The 22,481-nt window shown below is 44.6% G+C and overlaps 1 protein-coding gene across 2 annotated transcripts in view; it reads right to left on the bottom strand.

Annotated features, from left to right (window-relative positions):
• UBE2J1 (ubiquitin conjugating enzyme E2 J1) overlaps positions 1-9,721 on the bottom strand; it is a 50,057-nt gene extending 40,336 nt beyond the window's left edge. Inside the window, exon 1 of one of the 2 annotated variants that reach the window (XM_039531121.1) lies at positions 9,578-9,721. In XM_039531121.1, the coding sequence (XP_039387055.1) occupies positions 9,578-9,608 (31 nt within the window). In that variant the 5' untranslated portion in view covers positions 9,609-9,721. Of the gene's footprint in view, positions 1-8,276; positions 8,299-9,577 lie in introns of those variants that run through there. The other variant, XM_039531122.1, reaches the window with a different exon arrangement.
• Between the last annotated feature and the right edge of the window lie 12,760 nt (positions 9,722-22,481).

The following is a 22,481-nucleotide window of genomic DNA, read 5'->3' as shown; positions in this document are numbered from 1 at the left end:
GAAGATCTGGATTTAATTTCTAGAATTCCTCTGTGATTTTAGGCAAGTCACAATCTCTTGGTGGCTCAGCTCCCCATAACAATGCTTCCCCTCTGCTACCCTTTGTCTGTCATGTCTATTTAGACTGTGCGCTCTTCAGGTCAGGAACTCCCTCTATATGTTTGTACTGTCCATATCACAATGGGACCTTGATCTTAGTGGATGCTTCTAGTCACTGATAAAATACAAATAATTAATAATAATGCTTAAGAAAAAGAAAGGTTAGATTCTGCATAAGCTGATGGTACTTGTCCTGGAAAATTTCCTACTCACCCTGGATGAATAATCTTTCAAATCCTGTGATGCAGGATATAATGCTACTTGTGAAACAATCTCATTTTGTAATTCTCAAATTATTTAATTTTAAAAATCTCCCTCCTCTAGAAATAGCTGAAATGCCACATTTATTCTGTAAAAGCAGCAAAGAATCCTGTCGCACCTTATAGACTAACAGACGTTTTGCAGCATGAGCTTTCGTGGGTGAATACCCACTTCGTCGGATGCAAGTAGTGGAAATTTCTAGGGGCAGGTATATATATGCAAGCAAGAAGCAAGCTAGAGATATTGAAAAAAAATACTTGCATCCGACGAAGTGGGTATTCACCCACGAAAGCTCATGCTGCAAAACGTCTGTTAGTCTATAAGGTGCCACAGGATTCTTTGCTGCTTTTACAGATCCAGACTAACACGGCTACCCCTCTGATACTTGACATTTATTCTGCACATCGAATACCAACATTCTCCAAAGTCCATGCCCATCTCTAAAGTAGGAAACACTCATATTGAGCTTCATCTTTTCCCTCCAGAAACATTTGTGCCAAATTATTAAGTCATGGAAACCTGGCCTGAAGAATCACATGCAATAAAGAGACACCTAGTGCAGGCACCTGGTCAGCTTTTCATACCTTCTCAGTTTCAGCATGCAGGTTCATCAGTCCCAGCCACTAGAGGGAGGGTTCTGCATAACATGCTCATTACTGACACATCTCTCCTGAAAGCATCATCAGATCTGGATGCTTCAACCAGGCAATAGCGCTTCACAATGGCATGAAGTCAACCCCAAGTTGCTGCTCTACATGTTTCTGAGATGGGTATGGTGCTCCTGGAAGCCGCAGATGCAGCCTGAGCCTTAGAGGAGCCCTAATCTGAGATCTAAACTGGCTAGCACATAACTGTGCCTAATGCACTGGCACTTTAACCTGTCTGCAAACACTAGAGTCTTGAGATGCTAAATAAATAGATTTATTTATTTAGCATCTCTCAAGACTATATATACATACACACACACACACACACAGTATGATAGCAGTCTAAGGATATCCTGTGTAATCTAGCCTCCCACTGACAGATACTGGAACAGGCACAGAGAAAGGCTACTAGGATGATCCGAGGAATGGAAAACCTGTCTTATGAAGGGAGACTCAAAGAGATTGGCTTGTTTAGCCTAACCAAAAGGCAGCTGAGGGGAGATATGATTGCTCTCTATAAATACATCTCTACCTCGATACAATGCTGTCCTCGGGAGCCAAAAAATCTTACCGCGTTATAGGTGAAACCGTGTTATATCAAACTTGCTTTGATCCACCAGAGTGCGCAGCCCCGCCCCTCCGGAGCACTGCTTTACCACGTTATATCCAAAATCGTGTTATATCAGGGCGCATTATATCGGGGTAGAGGTGTATATCAGAGGGATAAATACCAGGGAAGGAGAGGAATTATTTAAGCTCAGTATTAATTTGGACACAAGAACAAATGGATATAAACTGGCCATCTGGAAGTTTAGACTTGAAATTAGATGAAGGTTTCTAACCATCAGAGGAGTGAGGTTCTGGAACAGCCTTCCAAGGGTAGCAGTAGGGGCAAAAGACATATCTGGCTTCAAAACTAAGCTCGATAAGTTTATGGAGGGGATGGTATGATGGGATAGTCAAAGATCAATTAACTGCCAAAATTAGGCTATTAGCAGTAAATATGCCCAATGGCCAGTAATGGGATGTTAGATGGGGCGGGATCCGAGTTACTACAGAGAATTCTTTCCTGGTGTCTGGGTGGTGAGTCTTGCCCACATGCTCAGGGTTTAGCTGATTGCCATATTTGGGGTCAGGAAGGAATTTTCCGCCAGGGCAGATTGACAGAGGCCCTGAGGTTTTTTCGCCTTCCTCTGCACCATGGGGCACGGGTCACTTGCTGGAGGATTCTCTGCACCTTGAAGTCTTTAAACCATGATTTGAGGACTTCAATGGCTCAGACATAGGTTAGGGGTTTGTTGCAGGAGTGGGTGGGTGAGATTCTGTAGCCTGCATTGTGCAGGAGGTCAGACTAGATGATCATAATGGTCCATTCTGACCTTAAAGTCTAAGACTCTAAAGACCTCAGAGAAAAGAATGCTATAGACTGAACCACCAACACCACATTCTGCAGCAACCTGAGATATCCTTGAAGGTCTTTCCATTCAAGTATTAAGTATTTGCTTTCTAAGAAAACAAGTAACTTCCTGGTAAATCTATTCCTATTTTAAATATATATATATATATACATACACATATATATATATATACACACACACACACACACACACACTGACAACTGCACAAACTTTAGAAATCCAGGAATAAGTTACAGTTGCATCTGTGTACAGCACACGTTACAATAGGGCCTTTCATAACATGAACATACACAATGATAAATTCTGACGTTTTAAAGCAAAGAATTATTACTTAAGCAAACACAAAACATCACAAAAATGCTTGAAGTGAAAATCTTTTCTCAAACTCTCCTCTCGCAGGCTTTCAATGTTTTAAACTGGGGGCCAACACCCTTACAATAGTTAAAAAGAATTAAAAGTAGTAGTCACTTCAGAATGGTTTGTCCAAACCATAGTGACACTAACAGGTTAGCAGCTCGTCATTTTCCCCATTATAGTAGATAGCCATCGGTTTTAAGTTGTAAGGGAAAATCCTAACTAATGTATGTGACTATCAGTGAATTATTTATAGCACTTCTGTTTTTCAAGGTATATTAATTTCATTTTTAGCATTTTTCAGTTTTATGCAGATATTCAAAAATAGGGGGTTTTCAGGGCTTACATTATTCATTACAGTATGGGCACCTAGAGTGTGAGCTACGCTGACATATACCCGCAGAACAACTTTGGTGTACTTTTAAAATGTTTGCCACAATTTTATTTGCATAGTTTTGTTTATAATTCACTTTATATAATGTTATGTATTATGGATATCACCACCAGCGTCATACCCAAAGTAAAGCAGGTGTCTGTCTATGACAGTCTTGTCTATGGTATCAGTTTTTTGGGGTTGTTTTGTTTTGTTTTGCTGAATGTAAGAAGGAGAGTACACATGCCAAGACGAGTCCACCGTTCATAAATACAGCATTTTATACCTTCTTCTGATCACCTGTTCTTGCTAGTACAGCAAAGGAAAGCCAGGGCATTGCCCACTCACTATGCCCTATTCCAACTCCCTTTGGAAAAGCCAGTGTTGCTTCAGCTATGGGTTGTAATATTCTAATCTAGAATCACAGAATCATAAGGCTGGACGGGATCTTGAGCAGTCATCTAGTCCAGTCCCCTGTGCTGAGGCAGGACCAAGTAAACCTAGTCTGTCCCTGAGAGGTGTTTGTCCAACTTGTTCTCAAAAACCTCCAATGATCGGGATTCCACAATCTCCCTTGGAAGCCTATTCCAGAGCTTAACTACCCTTACAGTCAGAAGTTTTTCCTAATATCTAAACAAAAATTCCTTGCTGCAGATTAAGTGCACTACTTCTTGTCCTATCTTCAATGAAGATTGAGACAAATTGATCATCATCCTCTCTATACCAGCCCTTGACACGTGAAGACTATCGGGTTGTCCTCAGTCTTCTTTTCTTAGAACTAAACACATCCAGTTATTTTTTAACCTTTCCTAATAGGGCAGGTTTTCTAAACCTTTTATCATGTTTGTTGTTCTCCGCTGGACTCTCTTCAATTTGTCCCTATCTTTCTTGAAGTGTGGCACCCAGAACTGGACATAGTACTCCACCTGAGGCCTCACCATGCTGAGCAGAGCGGGACAATTATCTCCTGTGTCTTACATTTGACACTCCTGTAAATACACCTCTACCCCGATACAACGCGGTCCTCGGAAGACAAAAAAAAAATCTCACCGCGTTATAGGTGAGACTGCATTATATCAAACTTGCTTCGCCCCCCACCCGTTCCTTGTTCCCTGACCGCCCCCTCCAGAGGACCCCCCCTCCCTAATCACCCCCTACCTAACCTCCCTGTCCCCTGACTGCTCCGACCTCTATCCACCTCCCCCACCCCCTGACAGGCACTCACCGGCAGTGGCGGGAAGCAGAGCAGTGTGGCCCCAGCCTACTCCACTCCATCAGCTCCCAGACGCAATGCTCCATTTCCCGCCATCAGTGAGTGCAGGGAGGTTGGGGAAAGGACGCCCTCCTGGACTCACCGGCGGCGGGAAGCGGAGCGAAGCGGCCCCAGCCCGCTCCACTCTGCCAGCTCCCAGCGCTCCGCTTCCTGCTGCCGCTGAGTGCGGGGAGGTTGGGGGAAGGACATCCCTCCCGTACTCACCTGCGGAAGGAGGCAGAGCGCTGCGGCTGGGAGCTGGCGGAGTGAAGCAGGCTGGGGCCCGACTGTTCTGCTTCTGCCGCTGCTGGTGATTGCAGGGGGGGTCCCTTCCCCCAAATCCCCTCCCCCGAGCAACACGGCTGGGGCCAGGGCAAGGGAAGCAGAGCGGGCTGCTCCCGACCCCCCGCTAATCCTCCGGGCCACTCTGGGACTGCGGGGTCCCCAAAAGTGCCCTCCCACAGCTCCTGCCCCCCAGACCACCCCTGAGACCCTCTGCCCCTTATCAAACCCCTCGGCCCGGCCTGGTCCGGCACCCTTAACATGCTGCTCAGAGCAGCGTGTCAGAGCTTTACCGTGTTATATGCGAACCCGCATTATATCGGGGTAGAGGTGTATATTCCAAACTAGATGGACATCTACAGGCAGTATACTGGTGGATGGCAACAGTTATAGGTCATCAGAAAGGCTGCTACATTTTTCATCCAAAAGCATGATCTATTGTTTTTAGGACCTCTTCTAATCATAAGTGTTACTTTTAAACAGCTGGTGGTGAGCAAGCAAAAAACTGTGGTACTCTAGCTGTGGTACTCTTTTTTATTTTAAAAGTTTTGCCCTAACTGACAATTTTCTTGTTTTCTAATGTTTGTGTTTATATAAATTCACAGGTCTTAAGTTTTGTCCCTCTCACTGATTCATATTTGCAGCCTTAACTTCATCTTAAAGTTTATCCGTGAATTCTTCCACACCTCGATTGTCCCCTCTGGTTATGTACCACAAACAGAGCATCTCCCAGTCACTTCTTCTCAGCTTATGCGCAATGTGCCTCATGTGCCACGTGACCAGGATTTGGCCTGCTAGTTGGATCATTAGCTTTCCTAGCCTGGGCCAGGTACTGACAGGGAGCACAATGGGAACAGTGATCCATGCCTCGCTCCTAGTCACTAATAAGGTAGGAGAAGGGAGTTCTGTATTTACAACATTGTCTCTGTTCCCCTCCACCATCTAGAAGAATATGAATACTCTTCCAGGGCAATTTTGTGTGGAGTAAGAGGAGGAGAAGCAGCTAACCAGCTTCTCTCCAGAATATCATCCCTACTGACTTGGCAGATTTCCGCACAGATATCCAATGCCAGCTGGGTTTCACCCATCACTGTTACAGAACAGCCATGGAGTACTTAGCCAATGGCAGTACAGAAAGAGGCACACTATACAGAATGCCATTTGCTACAAAATATATTCCTAATTCTAGTATTCTTCCCTAGTTACACTTACTAAAAGCATTCACATCACTTCATCCACATCACATCATACCCAGGGTTGAGAGTTAAATCCTTGAGGGGGCCATTTGAGGATTGAGTTGGGGATTGGTCCTGCTTTGAGCAGGTAGTTGGACTAGATGACCTCCTGAGGTCCCTTCCAACCCTGATATTCTGTGATTCTGTGACTGTTTTTAATCAAACTAACAGGGCTAGGAACAAAAGTGTAGCTGGAAATTCTGGCTTAAAGTAATTTTATCCTTAGTGGGTGTCAAGACATCACTTCTCAATAGAAGAAACATTCTGATTTATTTTAAAAAACACCTTAGTTTTAACCTTTTTAAATATTCAAATAATTAGTCTTTTGTTCCAACTGGTAAATAAAACCCTGGGGTTTTCCCCATAAAACTTAAATCTTGCTTTTATATAACAGTTTTCAGTCATAGCTCTCAAGGTGCTTTTACAAAGGAAAGTAAGTATCATTGTCTCTGTTTTAATTTTGCAAATGAGTGAAAGTGAGGCATAGAAGAGTATAGTGATTTGCACAAGGTCACACATAAGGTCAGTACCAGAGTGAGAAACTCCACTATAACACACTGTCTTCCATCTAAGATGCCACATATTTTAGAAAGCAGATATCTAAAACTACATTATAGTAACATATGATATGTTTTTCCCATCTATAATATGGGGATAATGATACTGACCTCCTTCGTAAAGCTAAATTTAATTATTAGATTATTACTAGCATGAATTTGGAATGATCTAGACATCTTACTCATGAGCAATGCAGTCATCACAAACACAGGCCAATATAAACTTCGCCCTACACTACCTCATCATTGGCTGGCTTGTGAGGCCTTACATTCAACTTGACAGCTTCTCTGTATTTGTCTATCTATACACAACGTAATAACTTTTTAATGCTGTATCTGATCATTTCCAAAATTTCAAGGAACATTCCACGCATCAATGGCCAGAACCCTATTGATTTTGGGGACATCAAAAGATGGGCAACAAATGGAGCCACTGGCATCTGTTTATGCCAACCATTAACATCTTACAGAATAATAGTCCTGCTCATCCATCCAACAGAGTTTAATATGTTGACACCCTAAAGAAAACTAATTGCTCTCTCTGCTGGGAGACTGGGGATGGATTCTCAGCAAACAAGAGTAACCAGAGAGAGAGAGAGAACTTCCTTCCTTCCTCCCTCCCATTTTGCCTTCTGTTTGGGGTGAGATGGCACCATCCAATCTGGAGGGAAGAAAAGTACACTCTCTCTCTCTCTCGCTAAAAAAAATTTAAAAAAGAGTGAAAGAGAGGAAGGGGAGAGGGAGACACACACAGAGAGACAGGGTGTAAAGTGGTGGTTCTCAACAGCCGTTCACAGAAGTCTTCCAGGGGGTACACAGGCGCTGACTTCCCCTCTTTCCCATGGGTGCTCAACCTCCCCCTCTGCGCCCGGCCCCACCCCCATTCCAACCCCTTCCCCAAAGTCCCTGCCCCAACTCCGCCCCCTCTCTTCACCTATTCCAACTCCTTCCCCAAATCCCCGCCTTAGCCCAACTCCTCCCCTGAGCATGCCACGTTCCTGCTCCTCACCCCCTCCCACGCCTGGAGCATGCTAATGCCACCAAACAGCTATTTGGCGGTGGCCGGGCAGGCAACGCTGGGAGGTAGGTGGAGGAGCAGGGACGCGGCGCACTAAGGGGGGAGGAAGTGAGGCCGGGGGGAAATTGGCTGCCTGTCGGTGCAGAGCACCCACTAATTCTTCCCCCGGGTGCTCCAGCCCCAGAGCACCCATGGAGTCAGTGCCTATGAGGGGATACATCAACTCATATAGATATTTGCCTAGCACCAGCAACGTCAGTAGAAACTAAAATTTCATATAGATGACTTGTTTATACTGTTCTTAGTGTTACCAACTTTCTAATTACTCAAAACAGAACACCCCTGCTCAGCCTCTTCCCTGAGGCCCTGCCATGCCCCTTTTCTGAGGCTCCAGCTCTCCTCCCTCCATTGCTCGCTCTCCCCCACCCTCACTCACTTTCACTGGGCTGGGGCAGAGGTGCAGGATGGGGTGAGGGCTCCAGCTGGGGCAGGGGGTTGGGAGGGGGTGCGGACCCCAGGGTGGGTCTAGGGATGAGGGGTTTGGGGTGCAGGAGGGGGCTCAGGGCTGGGGCCAAGGGGTTTGGAGTGCGGGTGAGGGCTCCAACTGGAGGTGTGGGCTCCAGGGATGAGGAGTTTGGGGTGCAGAAGGGGGCTCAGAGCTGGGGTTTAGGGTGTGGGAGAGGGTTTGGGGTGTAGAATCCAGGTGGGAGTTTGGGTGTAGGAGGGTGTTCGGACCTGTTGCAGTGGATTGGGTGTGGGCTCCAGCCAGGTGGCGCTTACCTCAGGTGGCTCCCTGGCAGTGGCGCAGTGGGGCTAAGGCAGGCTCCGCACTGCTCCCAGAAGCGGCCAGCATGCCTGGTCCCTAGGCAAGTGCAGCCAGATGGCTCTGCATGGTGGGTGCTGCCCCCACAGCTCCCATTGTCCACGGTTCCCAGCCAATGGGAGCTGGGGAGCCAATGCTCGGGGCATGGCCAGCACACACAGCCTCCCTAGTCCCTGCGGCTAGGGGCCACAGGGACATGTCACCACTTCCGGGAGCTGCGCTGAGCTAGGGCAGGCAGGAAGCCTGCCTTAGCCCCGCTGCGCCCCGATCAGCAGTGCTGACCAGCGCTGACAGGGTCCCCTTTCAACTGGGCATTCTGGGAGAAAACCAGACACCTGGCAACCCAGACTACTCTAAATATTATACACTGAAATCTACATACAATATTTATATTGCAATTTATTTTATAGTTATATGGTAAAAATGAGAAAGTGCGTAATTTTTCAGGAATAGTGAGCTGTGACACTTCTGTATTTTATATGTCTGATTTTGTAAGCAAGTAATTTTTAATTGAGGTGAAACCTGGGGGCACGCAAGACAAATCAAACTCCTGCAAGGGGTCCAGTAGTCTGGAAAGGTTGAGAGCCACTGGTGTAAAGAATGGGGGATCCTGATGAGGACGAGTTTGGGAAAACAGAGCCCCTGGCCTGGTGGGGAGAATGAGGACCCCGGTGCGAAGGGAACAGGGAGGAGAATGGGGGACCCTGCAGTGCGGGGAGGAGGGAAGGGAGCCCTGGCACAGTGGGGAGAATGGGGGGAACCCCTGGCGAAGGGGATGGGGGGACGCAGGTGGGCAAAGTGGGGTGCCTGGTATGCGAAGGTGGCGAGCACACAGAGGCTGTGGCATGGGGGGAAAGTGAACGCGCAGAGCCCCTGCCACTGGAAAGAAGGGCGACCTGGGAATGAGATTCAGCCATTTCCCCGCCCCCGGGAAGGGGCTCGCTGCTGCCAGCCCAAGCCAGCGTCTCCCCCGGGGCCGAGAGCGCAGCGGGCAGGGCGATGCAGACCCCGCCGCCCTGGTGCCAAGGGAGCTCCGAGGCTCCCGCTCCGGCCTATCAGCGCCTCCGGGCCGGACTTCCGGCCCGCTCCTCCCGCTGCCCAACCCGGGGCCGCCGAGGCCTCGAGGGAGGCCGCCAGCCGCTGCCCCAGCGCACGGCGGGCAGGGAGCCGGCTGCCGCCTCCCGCCCAGGCAGACGGACCCGGAGGAGGTTGCTGGGTCCCGCTGCCCCCGCCCCACGCCGGCCCCTCGCTCGCTCACCCGGGCTCTTCAGGTTGTAGCGGGACTCCATGGCGCGGACGGCGGCTCCCTGCGACCGGCCCGGCGGCGGCCGCTCCCCGCTGTGCAACGGCGGGGGCGGGGACTCGCGCGTCGGCTGCTGACTCGGCTCCGGCAGCGACAGGAAACTGCCCTGACGTGGCAGCGGCCGCTCTGTGACTCCGGCAGGGAGGGCCCTGCCCGCCCGACACCGCCCCTTCTCCCCCGTACCGCCCCCGGCGCCGGCATTGCTGCCGGCGCTGCCTCTGTCCTCCAGCCCCTCCTCGAGCCCCTTCTGATAGCGCCCCCACCGCCAGTACCTCCCCGAGACTGCCCCATCCCTGTTTTCTGCCCCTTAGCCCCGATACCCTCTTCCCTGATACGCATCTCTTATCCTCAGTCCCTTATCCCTGATACAGCCCCCCCCAATCCCCAATCTCCCTCCCGGTACCACTCCCATCCCCGATTCTGTCCCTCCAATCCAGCTTTCATTCCCCCAATCCCCTTCCTGATACCACCCTGATGGGCTAGGGTGACCAGACAGCAAGTGTGAAAAATCAGGACAGGGGATGGGGGGGTAATAGGAGCCTATATAAGAAAAAGACCCAAAAATCAGGACTGTCCTATAAAATTGAGACATCTGGTCACCTACCTGATCGCCTCCTAATGCTGCCCCCTCCCAGATAGCCTTATTGATACTACCCCATCTCAAATACCCCTACTAATATTGGCCCCATCCCTGATACCACCACTCCCAATAAAGTCCCCCATGCCTGGCCCTCATCTTGATATCTCCCACATCCCTGATCCCCTTCCTGATACCATCCCTATTCCTGATACCTCTGCTAATACTGCCCCCTTGCCTGTTACCACCCCCAGCACTGATTCCCCTTCTCCCTCAAAAATACAACCTCTCATCCCCGATGCCTCTCCTGATATTGCCCCTACTCTGATACACTCCCTGCACCCCTACTGATACTGGCCACAATCTGCCAATACAGCCCCTCCATTGCTGACACAACCTCACCGCTAATGTTGCCCCCATTCCTAATATCACTCCTAATACCTCCCTCACCCTAATACAGCCCCACTGCCAATGACACCTCTATCCTGATACAGCCCGCACTGCTGACATTGCCCCATACCTGATCCCTTCTGATCTCCAATACCCACCCCCAATACCACCCTGATCACCCCACCATCAGTAGTGCCTCCATCCCCAGTATCCCTCCCAATACCATCTTATTGCCCATATTGCCCTCTCCCTGATACCCCCATCATACCTCTCTCACCCTGATACATCCCACTGCTGATTCTTTCCCTATAGTTCTCCCAGTACTTTCCCTCCCTTGTTACATCCCCATCACTTATACCCTTCTCAGTACCATCTTGCATAACACCTTCATCCCACATACCCTTCCCAATACCTCCCTTGCGCTGATGCACCCTTACCTGGGATACTGACCTAATTACTTATATTGAAAGCTCTTTGGGAGAGGAACTGTCTTTTGTTTTGTGTTTATACCGCGCCTAGGACAATGGGTCCTGGTCCATGACTGAGACACCTAGGCCCTATGATAATGCAAATAAATAATAAAAAAATAGGCACCTACATTTATAAAAGTAGCCTGATTTTCAGCACTACTGAATTCCTATTGACCTCAGTGGAAGCTATGGGCTAGCAGCATCTCTGAATCAACCCCCTTTTACTGACGTGCCTAATTTTAGTCACCTAAGTTGAAAATGTTGGTCTTGGCATCAGGTTTATCATTTATGTTATTGTTCCCTATTTCTTGTCCCTACCTCCATATCTTTTCCTTCCCATCTCACCTTTCTCATATCGTATGTCCCTCTGTAAACCATCAGCAGTGAAAACCAGTTGCAAGCAGAAAGGTTGAACACTGCAATGGTTACACACACCTGTACATTTTTGCCTACTTAATTACCTTTTAGTTTCAATTCCAAAAGTTACTCTTCACTTTCTACTCCTAAAATTGTTGCATAGCGTTGTTGGCATAGCATGACAACTTAAGAGTTAGCTGCATTTCGGTAGCAGACAAGTGATCTTTATATATACAGGGCAAAATTCTGGGTGCAGTAGTTGGAGGAACAGGGCATATATAACCTTGCCTCTCACCATGACTCACCCTTACAGTGGGAGGGCAGGATTCAAATACAGAACACAGAAGTGCATTAGGCTGAGAGATTAGCTACTACATCAGCTGGTGCACAAAAGGACCCACTGTTGTGTAGGTAATGTCCAAGAACACATGGCCCCATCTTGGGTGCATAATCATCACAGAAACATAGAAGTGTAGGACTGGAAGGGACCTCAATAGGTCATCTAGTCCAGTCTCCTGCATTCAAGGCAGGATTAAGTAATAACTAGACCATTCCTGACAGGTGTTTGTCTAACCTGTTCTTTAAAAACTCCAATGACAGAGATTCCACAACCTCCCTACGCAAGTTGTTCCAGAGCTTAACTACTGTGACAGGAAGTTTTTCCTAAGTTCCAACCTAAACCTCCCTTGCTGCAATTTAACCCCATTGCTTCTTGTCCTATCCTCAGAAGTTACGGAGAACAATTTTTCACCCTTCTCTTTGTAACAACGTGTATGTACTTGAAAACTGTTATCATGTCCCCTCTTAGTCTTCTCTTCTCCCTACTAAACAAACCCAGTTTTTTCAATCATTCCTCATGGGTCATGTTTTCTAGAACTCTAATCATTTTTGTTGCTAACCTCTGGACTTTCTACAATTTATCCACATCTCTTTTGAAATGTGGCACCCAGAATGGAACACATTACTCCCGTTAAAGCCTCATCAGTGCTAAATAGTGAAAGAATTATTTTTCATGTCTTTCTTACAGCACTCCTGCTGATACATCCCAGAATGATGTTCGCTTTTTTTTTGAAACAGTGTGACACTGTTCACTCATATTTAGCTTTTGATCCGCTATACCCCCCCAATCCCTTTCCACAGGACTCCTTCCTAGTCATTTCCCATTTTGTAGGTGTGCAATTGATGTTCCTTCCTAAGTGAAGTACTTTGCATTTGTCCTAATTGAATTTAATCCTGTTGATTTCAGACCATTTCTCCAGTTTGTCTAGATCATTTTGAATTTTAAACCTATCCTCCAAAGTACTTGCAACCCCTCCAGCTTGATAATCTTCCACAAACTTTATAAGTATACTTTCTATACCATTATCTAAATCATTTATCAAGATATTGAACAGAACCAGACCCAGGAGTGATCCCTGTGGGACCCCACTAGATATGCCCTTCCAGCTTGACTGTGAACTCCTGATAACTTCTCTCTGGGTATGGTCTTTCAACCAGTTATGCACCTACCTTATAGTAGCTCCATCTACAGTATATTTCCCTAGTTTGTTTATGAGAAGGTCATGCAAGACTGTATCAAAAGCCTTACTAAAGTCAAGATATAGCACATCAACCACTTTCCTCCATCCACAAGGCTTGTTACCCTGTCAAAGAAAGCTATTAGATTTGTTTGATATGATTTGTTCTTGACAAATCCATGTTGACTGTTACTTGTCACTTTATTATCTTCTAGGTGTTTGAAAAATTGATTGCTTAACTATTTTCTCCATCTTTCAGGGTACTGAAGTTAAACTGGCTGATCTGTAATTCCCTGGGTTGTCCTTATTCCTCCTTTTATAGATTGGCACTATATTTGCCATCTTTCAGTCCTCTGAAATATCTCCAATCTCTCTCATCAGCAGTTTAGGGGGTCTTACATCTTCAGATGGTATGTTGCAGTCACTAGGAATGGTGCATGTGAATTTGTCCCACTTGTTTTTAAAGGATCAGTAAGAAGTGGCACAGCACACAAACTTGCCCATCCTTCCTCACTTGGCTACCCTGAGTCATCTTGCCACGTACTAGTCGAATGGCTCTGGGACTCACTACAGGGCCAGACCCTTTCACTCTTCACTATAATAAGGGCAGTTCTTTGCCCAAAATCTGTAAAGAAATTTAGAATCCTCCTGGCTGAAGGGCATTTTAAATAAAGGCATCATCAGGTGAATACTTGTGTAGTTCAAATAGAGTAATATTTAGATGAGTTGACTGTTGTCTCTGTTTGGGTTATGGTAATTGTGCTTGACAGCGGTTACAGCATCACTTAATATAGCTCACAAAGGAAGCACCTGCACTTAATATGAACAATTCGTTTCTAGCTAGAAGAAGAAATACACAGTCATCATAACTACATCAGACTAAATATTACAGAAACAATCCAAATACAGTTTTAATTTTTAAAAAGTAGGAATCCATTGTAGTTTTTTCCATTCAATTAAATTACATCTTTGCCAGTTTGGGAACATGGGTTACCGTACTAGGTTTAACTGCATATCTTGATTACCTTTAGATACATGTAGGAAGCTAGGTTTTAACTCCACTACTCTCCATGCTACCTGCTGGCTTGTAATAGCCTCCCACTGAAGGACCGTGTGTACCATGGCTGCAAGCACCCCTTCACTAATTTCCATAGGCAATATTGCCAACCTCAAAAGTCAGGGCCCCCAATACCATGATTTTTTTTTTAATTACATTTTTAGAGTGGGGGAGGGGGATTATTTGCCTTCTGTTTCCAAGCCTTCATCATGCACCATTGCAAGCTTCTCTGCAACCCGGAGGTCTAGAAACTTTGTTTTTTAAATGAAAAGTGAGATTCTCATATAATCACTTGACTGAGCTGGGGCTTTAAGTAAAAACATCAAATATCATGAGACTTGCAGTAAGGCCACAAATGTTGGCAACACTGCATTGGACCTTGATCTAACTAGGCTATTTCCCATGCTGAAAAACTGAAAGTGCTCAGCTGTAGCAGGCAGAAACTAAAATGTACCTGTATTTACATTGCTACAGCAAACAAATATTTCCTTCTATATGCAGTCACCAGAGAAAGAAACAAGATTTGACACAAGATAGTGACCTCCTTCAGGACACTTAGGATAACTACTATTGCTGACCCCAAATATTAAAAAAAAAAATCATGAATCAGGCCTCAGAAAAAGAGATTAATCACATTTTTACTTTTTACACAATCAGCTCACAAACACATGGTTTCTGATACTGGTAAAGGAAAACGGTATGGTTAATGCATATTTTGTATCTAGATTTGATACATTTTTCTGTGCTCTTGTGGATATTAGTGAATTAAACTAACTGATGTGAAATTGAATCACTGTTCATTTTCTCCTGCAGGTCAAGTAATTATGTGAGAATGGCTAATAAAAACATTCCTTCCATTTCCCGGCCTCTCTGCTCCCAGCAGCTGGGGACAAGAAGGGCAAGCTCTAGGGTTTTTGCCGCCCCAAGCAACAACAACAACAACAAAAGCTGAGATCTGCGGCACTTCAGCGGCAGCTCTACCACCGCCGCCTCAGTCTTCGGTGGCAATTCGGTGGCAGGTCCTTTGCTCCAAGATGGACTGACTGAAGGACCCGCCGCCAAATTGCCACGGAAGAGCCGCACATGCCGCCCTTCTCCATTGGCCACCCCAAGCAACTGCTTGCTGGGCTGGTGCCTGGAGCCAGCCCTGGGGACAAGGGCTGATCCAGCTCAACACAGGGCCCAGGTTTTCATACAGCAGGGATTTGGTCTGTTCAAGAGGAATTGCAATATAACATCTTGTTAACTAAAGCCTATATAAATAACTGCATTTTTATATACTTTGACCTTTTAAATGCACATGCAAATAATTTCTTCAGAGGGAGTTTTATGAGATCTCAGAAATCTGTGGAAACATATAATGGTTTCTTTTAAAAAGTAGTATCCCCCACTGACACCAAGGACCACATTTAAAACACATAGCTTTATTGATTTACAATTTATAGCCTTTCAACGCAGGCATTTGGCTGAAAGAATTTAAATAACCAAAATAAACTTTTTAAAAACTAATATATTAATGTATATAGTTTTTATAACATGTCCCCATTATAAAACTGAACAGCTATCTCTTATTTTGAACACATATTGATAGATTATTATATTGTGCTCATTACATACTGGGTCAGATCAATGGTCCATTTAGCCCAGCATCCTGTCTTCCAACCATGGCCAGTGCCAGATGCTTCAAAGGGAATGAACAGAACAGGGCAGTTTCAATTAATTCATCCTCTGTCATCCACTCCCAGCATCTGGAAGTCAGGGGCTTAGGGACACCCAGAGCACAGGGTTGCATCTTTGACCATCTTGGCTAAAAGCCATTGATGAACCTATCCTCCATTAAGTTATCTAATTCTTTTTTGAACCCAGTTAATAGTTTTGGCCTTCACAACATCTTCTAGCAACAGGATCCACAGATTGACTGTGTGTTGTGTAAAGAATTACTTCCTTATGTTTGTTTTAATCCTGCTGTTTATTAATTTCATTGGATGACTCCTGGTTCTTGTGTTATGTGAAGGGGTAAATAACACTTCCTTATTCACTTTCTTTATGCTACTCATGATTTTATAGACCTCTATCTTATCCCCCTTAGTCCTCTTTTCAAAGCTGAATAGTCCCAGTCTTTTTAATCTCTTCTCATATGGAAGCTGTTTTATTCCCTTCATCATTTTTGTTGCCCTTCTCTGTACCTTTTCCATTTCTAATATGTCTTTTTTGAGATGGGGTGACCAGAACTGCATGCAGTATTCAAGGTGTGATCATACAATGGATTTATATAGTGGCATTATGATATTTTCTGTTTTATTATTTATCCCTTTCCTAATGGTTCCTAACATACTGTTAGCTTTTTTAACTGCCGCTGCACACTAAGTGCATTTTCAGAAAACTGTCTATGGTGACTACAAGATCTCTTTCTTGCGTGGTAACAGCTAATTTAGATCCCATCATTTGGTATGTGTAGATGGGATTATGTTTTCCAATGTGCATTACTTTACATTTATCAACAGGGCCAGCTCCAGGCACCAGCTAAGGAAGCAGGTGCTTGGGGTGGCTAATACAAAGGGGCGGTACTCCATCCACTACTGGGGCGGCACATCCGGGTCTTCAGTGGGAATTCGGCGGCGGGTCCCTTAGCCCCTCTCTTCTTTGAGCTGCCGCCAAAGTGCCGCCGAAGAGGAAGAGAGGGAGTGAAGGACTCGCCGCCGAACTGCCACCAAAGAATGAAGAGGTGCGATTGACTTTTTTTTTCTTCCGCCGCTTGGGGTGGCAGAAAACCTGGAGCCGGCCCTGTTTATCAGCATTTAATTTCATTTGCCATTTTGTTGCCTTCTCACCCAGTTTTGTGAGATCCTTTTGATCCTATTTTCACTCTACTTTGGACTTAATTATCTTGAGTAATGTTGTATCATCTGTAAACTTTGCTACCTGTTTACCTTTGTTTCCAGATCATTTATGAATGTGTTGAACAGCACTCATCCCAGCACAGATCCCTGGGGGACCCCACTATTAACCTCTCTCCCTTATGAAAACTGACCATTTATTCCTTCCCTTTGTTTCCTGTCTTTTAACCAGTTACTGATCCGCAAGGGGACCTTCCCTCTTATCCCATGACAGCTTAGTTTGCTTAATAGATTTTGGTGAGGGATCTTGTCAAAGACTTTCTGAAAGTCCAAATACACTGTATCCACTGGATCACTCTTGTCCACATGGTTGTTGACCTCCTCGAAGAATTCTAATAGATTGGTGAGGCATGATTTCCCTTTACAAAAGCTATGTTGACTCTTCCCCAACAAATCGTGTTCATCTATATGTCTGATAATTCTGTTCTTTACTATAGTTTCAACCAGTTTTCCTGGTACTGAAGTTAAGTTTACTGGCTTGTAATTGCCAGGATCATCTATGGAGCCTATTCAAAAAATTGGCATCACATTAGTTACCCTCTAGTCATTTGGTACAGTGGCTGATTTAAGTGATAGGTTACATACCACAGTTTCATATTTGAGTTCCTTCAGAACTCTTGGGTGAATAATATCTGGTCTGGTGACTTACTACTGTTTATGAATTTGTTCCAAACTTCCTCTATTGACAACTCAATGTGAGACAGTTCCTCATATTTGTCACCTAAAAAGAATGGCTCAGATGTGGGAATCTACTTCACATTCTCTGCAGTGAAGACCGATGCAAAGAATTCATTTAGCTTCTCCATAATGGCCTTGTCTTTCTTGAGTGCTCCTTTAGCACCTCAAACGTCCAGGGGCCCCTCTGATTGGTTGGCAGGCTTCCTGCTTCTGAGGTACTTAAACATTTTTTTATGTTAGTTTTTGAGAGTTTGGTTATTTGCTCTTCAAATTCTTTTTTGGCCTTCCTAATTATACTTTTACACTTGACTTGCCAGCGTTTATGTGCCTTTCTATTTTGCTCAGTAGGATTTGGCTTCTAATTTTTAAAGGATGCTTTTTGCCTTTAACCACTTCTTTTACTCTATTGTTTAGCCACAGTGACATTTTTTTGGTCCTCTTTCTGTTTTTTTTTAATTTGGGGTATATTTAATTTGGGCCTTTATTATGGTGTTTTTAAAAGTTTGATGCAACTTGCAGACATTTCACTCCTGTGACTGTTATAACTGACAAACTAGTAGTCTTAGCTTTTGAAGTCCTCTCTATGAAGTTAGACCTGGTACATTTGCTTCAATAGTAACTATACAGATACACAGCACCTTCTTTCCAGAGGAAAGATTACTGTGTTTCCACTGAGTTTAATTCTAAAACTACGGTGTCACAAAACCAAGAGCTTTGCCAAATCATTTTGTAATTAGTGGTACCGCATAAATGAAACAAAGAACTAAGGAACAAGCTTTGTTTGTTTTGGTTGGCTGAAGCAGAACTTTGTCTTGAGTAGTTTAGAGTAGTCTTCATTGTCTGAAGTCTACATTAAGAAAAAATGTTTTTTGTTTGCAAAGAGGGAGGAATTATATCAAATTAAAATATTGTTTTCTCTTTTCACCATATTTTTAAATCAGTTTGAATTATAAAAAGGATTGAAGCTAAGCGTAAGAACTTTTAGGATAAATATCAGAAAAAAGTTTTCTACTAGTGAGGTTTATGAAACTGTAAAACAGTTTCTCAAATATTAGCAGTGGAAGACATTTTATTTTCAATTTAGAACTAGACTGAACACAGCAAGAGAGAATATAATATAAGGAACATTGATCAGAACAGATAAGATAACCTGATAGAAATTAGGGATGTAAAAGACCTATGTCAGATTTATATCTCCCATAGAGCAACAACATGGAAGGAGAAAAAAATCTACCAAGCTCCAACTAAATGCCTTGTGTTAAGCTGTGGTGTACCATCTTGTGGGGTTCCTTTTAAAAAATGTTCTTATTTATTTTGATAGCATGGAAACATCCACCACCGATACCTACAACACACATTGGGGGGACAAGGCTGTAGCCAGAGAATTAACTGAATAGTGGTTCAAAAGTACAGAAGGCGCTTACGAAGGCCTGTGTTAGGACCTGCATACTGCTGACTGGGTGGCTGCATTTGGGTGCTCTTGCTTTCAAGTCTCTCAGTGTTCTAGTTTTCGCATCTTCCGGATATGGAAATAATAGCGAATGTTTCTGGTATGTATCCAGAGCACTGCAGATAGCAGAAATAAGAGTTTCATAGCCAGAACTGATTTTGGTTAATAATATTATTGGATCTAATAACTGCTTTGCAAGGAGAAATTGCTAGGTGTAATTGTTGGCCCTCCTATTCCTTCCCCATTTCCATCCAGGTTATACTGCAGTTGTTAATTTATAGTGATCCAGGGCCTATATTAAGCTATTGAAGATGCTGTAGTCACCTTCCCTTATGTAAAGACTTCTCAGTTTTCCTTAGCTTTAAACTTATACTCATAGGCTTTCCTCAGTGAGGGAAAGATATGGCATTATGATACTACAGTATAGAATCATAGGACTGGAAGGGATCTTGAGAGGTCATCTAGTCAAGTCCCCTGAACTCATGGCAGGACTAAGTATTATCTAGACCATCCCTGACAGGTGTCTAATCTGCTTTCAAAAATCTCCAATGATGGAGATTCCACCACCTCCCTAGGCAATTTATTCCAGTGCTTAAACACCCTGACAGTTAGGAAGTTTTTCCTAATGTCCAACCTAAACCTCCCTTGCTGCAATTTAAGTCCATTGCTTTTTGTCCTATCCTCAGAGGTTAAGAAAAACATTTTTTCTTCCTCCTCCTTGTAACAACCTTTTATGTACTTGAAAACTGTTTTCATGTCCCCTCTGAGTCTTCGCTTTTCCAGACTAAACAAACCCAATTTTTCATTGGTCATGTTTTCTAGATCTTTAATCTTTTTTGTTGCTCTTCTCTGGACTTTCTCCAATTTGTCCACATCTTTCCTGAAATGTGGCACCCAGAACTGGACACAATACTCCAGTTGAGGCCTAACCCGCTTGGAGTAGAGCGGAAGATTTACTTCTCGTGTCTTGCTTACAACACTGCTGCTAATACATCCCAGAATGATGTTCACTTTTTTTGCAACAGCGTTACACTGTTGACTCATATTTAGCTTGTGGTCCATTATGACCTCCAGATCCCTTTCTGCAGTACTCCATTCTAGGCAGTCATTCCCCATTTTGTATATGTGCAACCGATTGTTCCTTCTTAAGTGGAATACTTTGCATTTGTCCATATTGAATTTCATCCTATCGACTTCAGACCATTTCTCCAGTTTGTCCAGATCATTTTGAATTATAATCATATCTTCCAAAGCACTTGCAACCTCTCCCAGCTTGGTTTCGTCTATAAACTTTATAAGTGTACTCTCTATGCCATTATCTAAATCATTGATGAAGATAGTGAACAGAACTGGATCCAGAAATGATCCCTGCGGGACTGCACTCATTATGCCTTTCCAGTATGACTGTGAACCACTGATAACTACTCTCTGGGAACAGTTTTCTAACTTTCACCCAAGAAGATTAGCCAGAACTACAGCTGTAGGCTTGCCATTGTTCAGTCCTTCAGTTTAGCAATATCATCTCCAGAATAGTCACTTATGTTAGACTGTGAACCTCTTACACATGAATCGTCCTATTGACTCTAATGGGACTACCTGTGTGAATATTGCTCAGTGTGCGCAGTCTGGCCCTTAATTCTCCAAGTTGAACAAGATATTTTCAAACTCACTTACTGTGACAGGAAACAAGCAATTTACTATCTCTTTATAGCGCTAGCTAGCAATTGAGAAGTTGTTTAAAATCTCCTAACAAATTTAATACAATTGTAATGAATACTATTAAAAGATCTTGAAAAGAAAAGGATCCAAGAAATGTCTCTCAGAAAATACTTTGTGAAAAGTTTGAGCCTAATCTGACAAGGTATTATGGGACAAGGTGGGTGAGATAATATCTTTTATTTGACCAACTTCTGTTGATGAGAGACTCAAGCTTACACAGAGCTCTTCTGTAGGTCTGGGAAATGTATTTGTGTTGCCAGACCTGTAAAAGAGCTGTGTCTAAGCTCAAAAGCTTGTCTCTTTTACCAACAGAAATTGGTCCACTAAAAGATATTACCTCACCCACCTTGTCTCTCTGATAGCTTGGGACCGACATGGTTACAACACTGCATAAGGCATTATAGAAACTTGGGGGCGGAGGGGGGGCGGAAGGGAGTCTGCACATTTTCAAGCTTACTAACAATTTTTTAGTTGTGTAGTATCTCAGAAATGACTTGCCTTATAAACCACAAAACCATTTTTAAGCACTTTCAAAGTAAATCCACTATTTCAATAAATTAAGGAATTAGTAAAGTTAAATAATCCTATATAGGTCACCCACCTTGTCCCATAATCATCATTCATTCATTCATGCCCGTCCCCCCAACCGGGGTATGGGCCGCCAACCACAGATCTCCAGAGTCTTCTATCCTGGGCCATTCGCTCTAGCTGGTTCCAGGTATAGCCCATTTTTTTGCTATCAACCTGAAGGTCGCGTCGCCAGGTATTTCTTGGGCGGCCTCTTTTCCGTTTGCCTTGGGGGTTCTGCAACCTGCGCCGTCTTTCCTGACTCGTACATGGTCCTCACGTTCCATGTGCCGATGGTAATCCTCCTGGTTGTAAGAAGGGTGATCGGCTTAGTGGCTTCCTCGCGGCTTTCACCACCCAGCGTCATGCGTCTTCGAGTTGAAGACCCTTCTTTTTCCAGGCTAAAAGTCTCTGTTAACTCTATTGTTGGCGTTTCTGTAGCAAGCTGATTTTTACGGGGTGGAGTTGCTAGCCCCACGCCCAACCCTCCTCCTTTACCCTGACTTGGGACAGGCAGATGGCCCCAAAGGACCTCTCTGGTGGAGTTTGTCCCATAATACCTTGTCAGATTAGGCTCAAACTTTTCACAAAGTATTTTCACCTCACCAGTGTGAAGCTTCAGGCCCCAGGATACAAGTCACGATTTTAATATTTTCCAGAAACTATTTTGTGCCATCACAAAAAAAAGTCAACTCTTGAGCCAACTCTGACTGAAGCTATTCTGGGAGATTTTTTTTTCTACATGACGTAATGTCCTTAATTGTACTGTATCTATTAAAATCTCCCATATTGCTTTCAATAGTCACCAGGAGATCGATGCCAATTCCAGACGACTCCCGGCTAATCCAGGAAGGTTGGCAACTCTGCTCTTGAGTGACTATGGCCATGGCTACACTTGCAAATTTGCAGCGCTGCAGCAGGGTGTGAAAACACACTCTCTCCAGCGCTGCAAATTGCGGCGCTGCAAAGCGCCAGTGTGGTCAAAGCCCCAGCGCTGGAAGCGCGGCTCCCAGCGCTGTACGTTATTCCCCACAGGGAGGTGGAGTACGGACAGCGCTGGGAGAGCTCTCTCCCAGCGCTGGCACTTTGACTACACTTAGCGCTTCAAAGCGCTGCCGCGGCAGCGCTTTGAAGTGCAAGTGTAGCCATAGCCTATGTTTTCAATTACATATCACTAAAG

The sequence above is a fragment of the Mauremys reevesii genome, linkage group 3 (assembly GCF_016161935.1).
Source record: "Mauremys reevesii isolate NIE-2019 linkage group 3, ASM1616193v1, whole genome shotgun sequence".
NCBI classification, from domain to species: Eukaryota; Metazoa; Chordata; order Testudines; family Geoemydidae; genus Mauremys; species Mauremys reevesii.
This window is presented reverse-complemented; position numbering and strand designations above follow the sequence as displayed.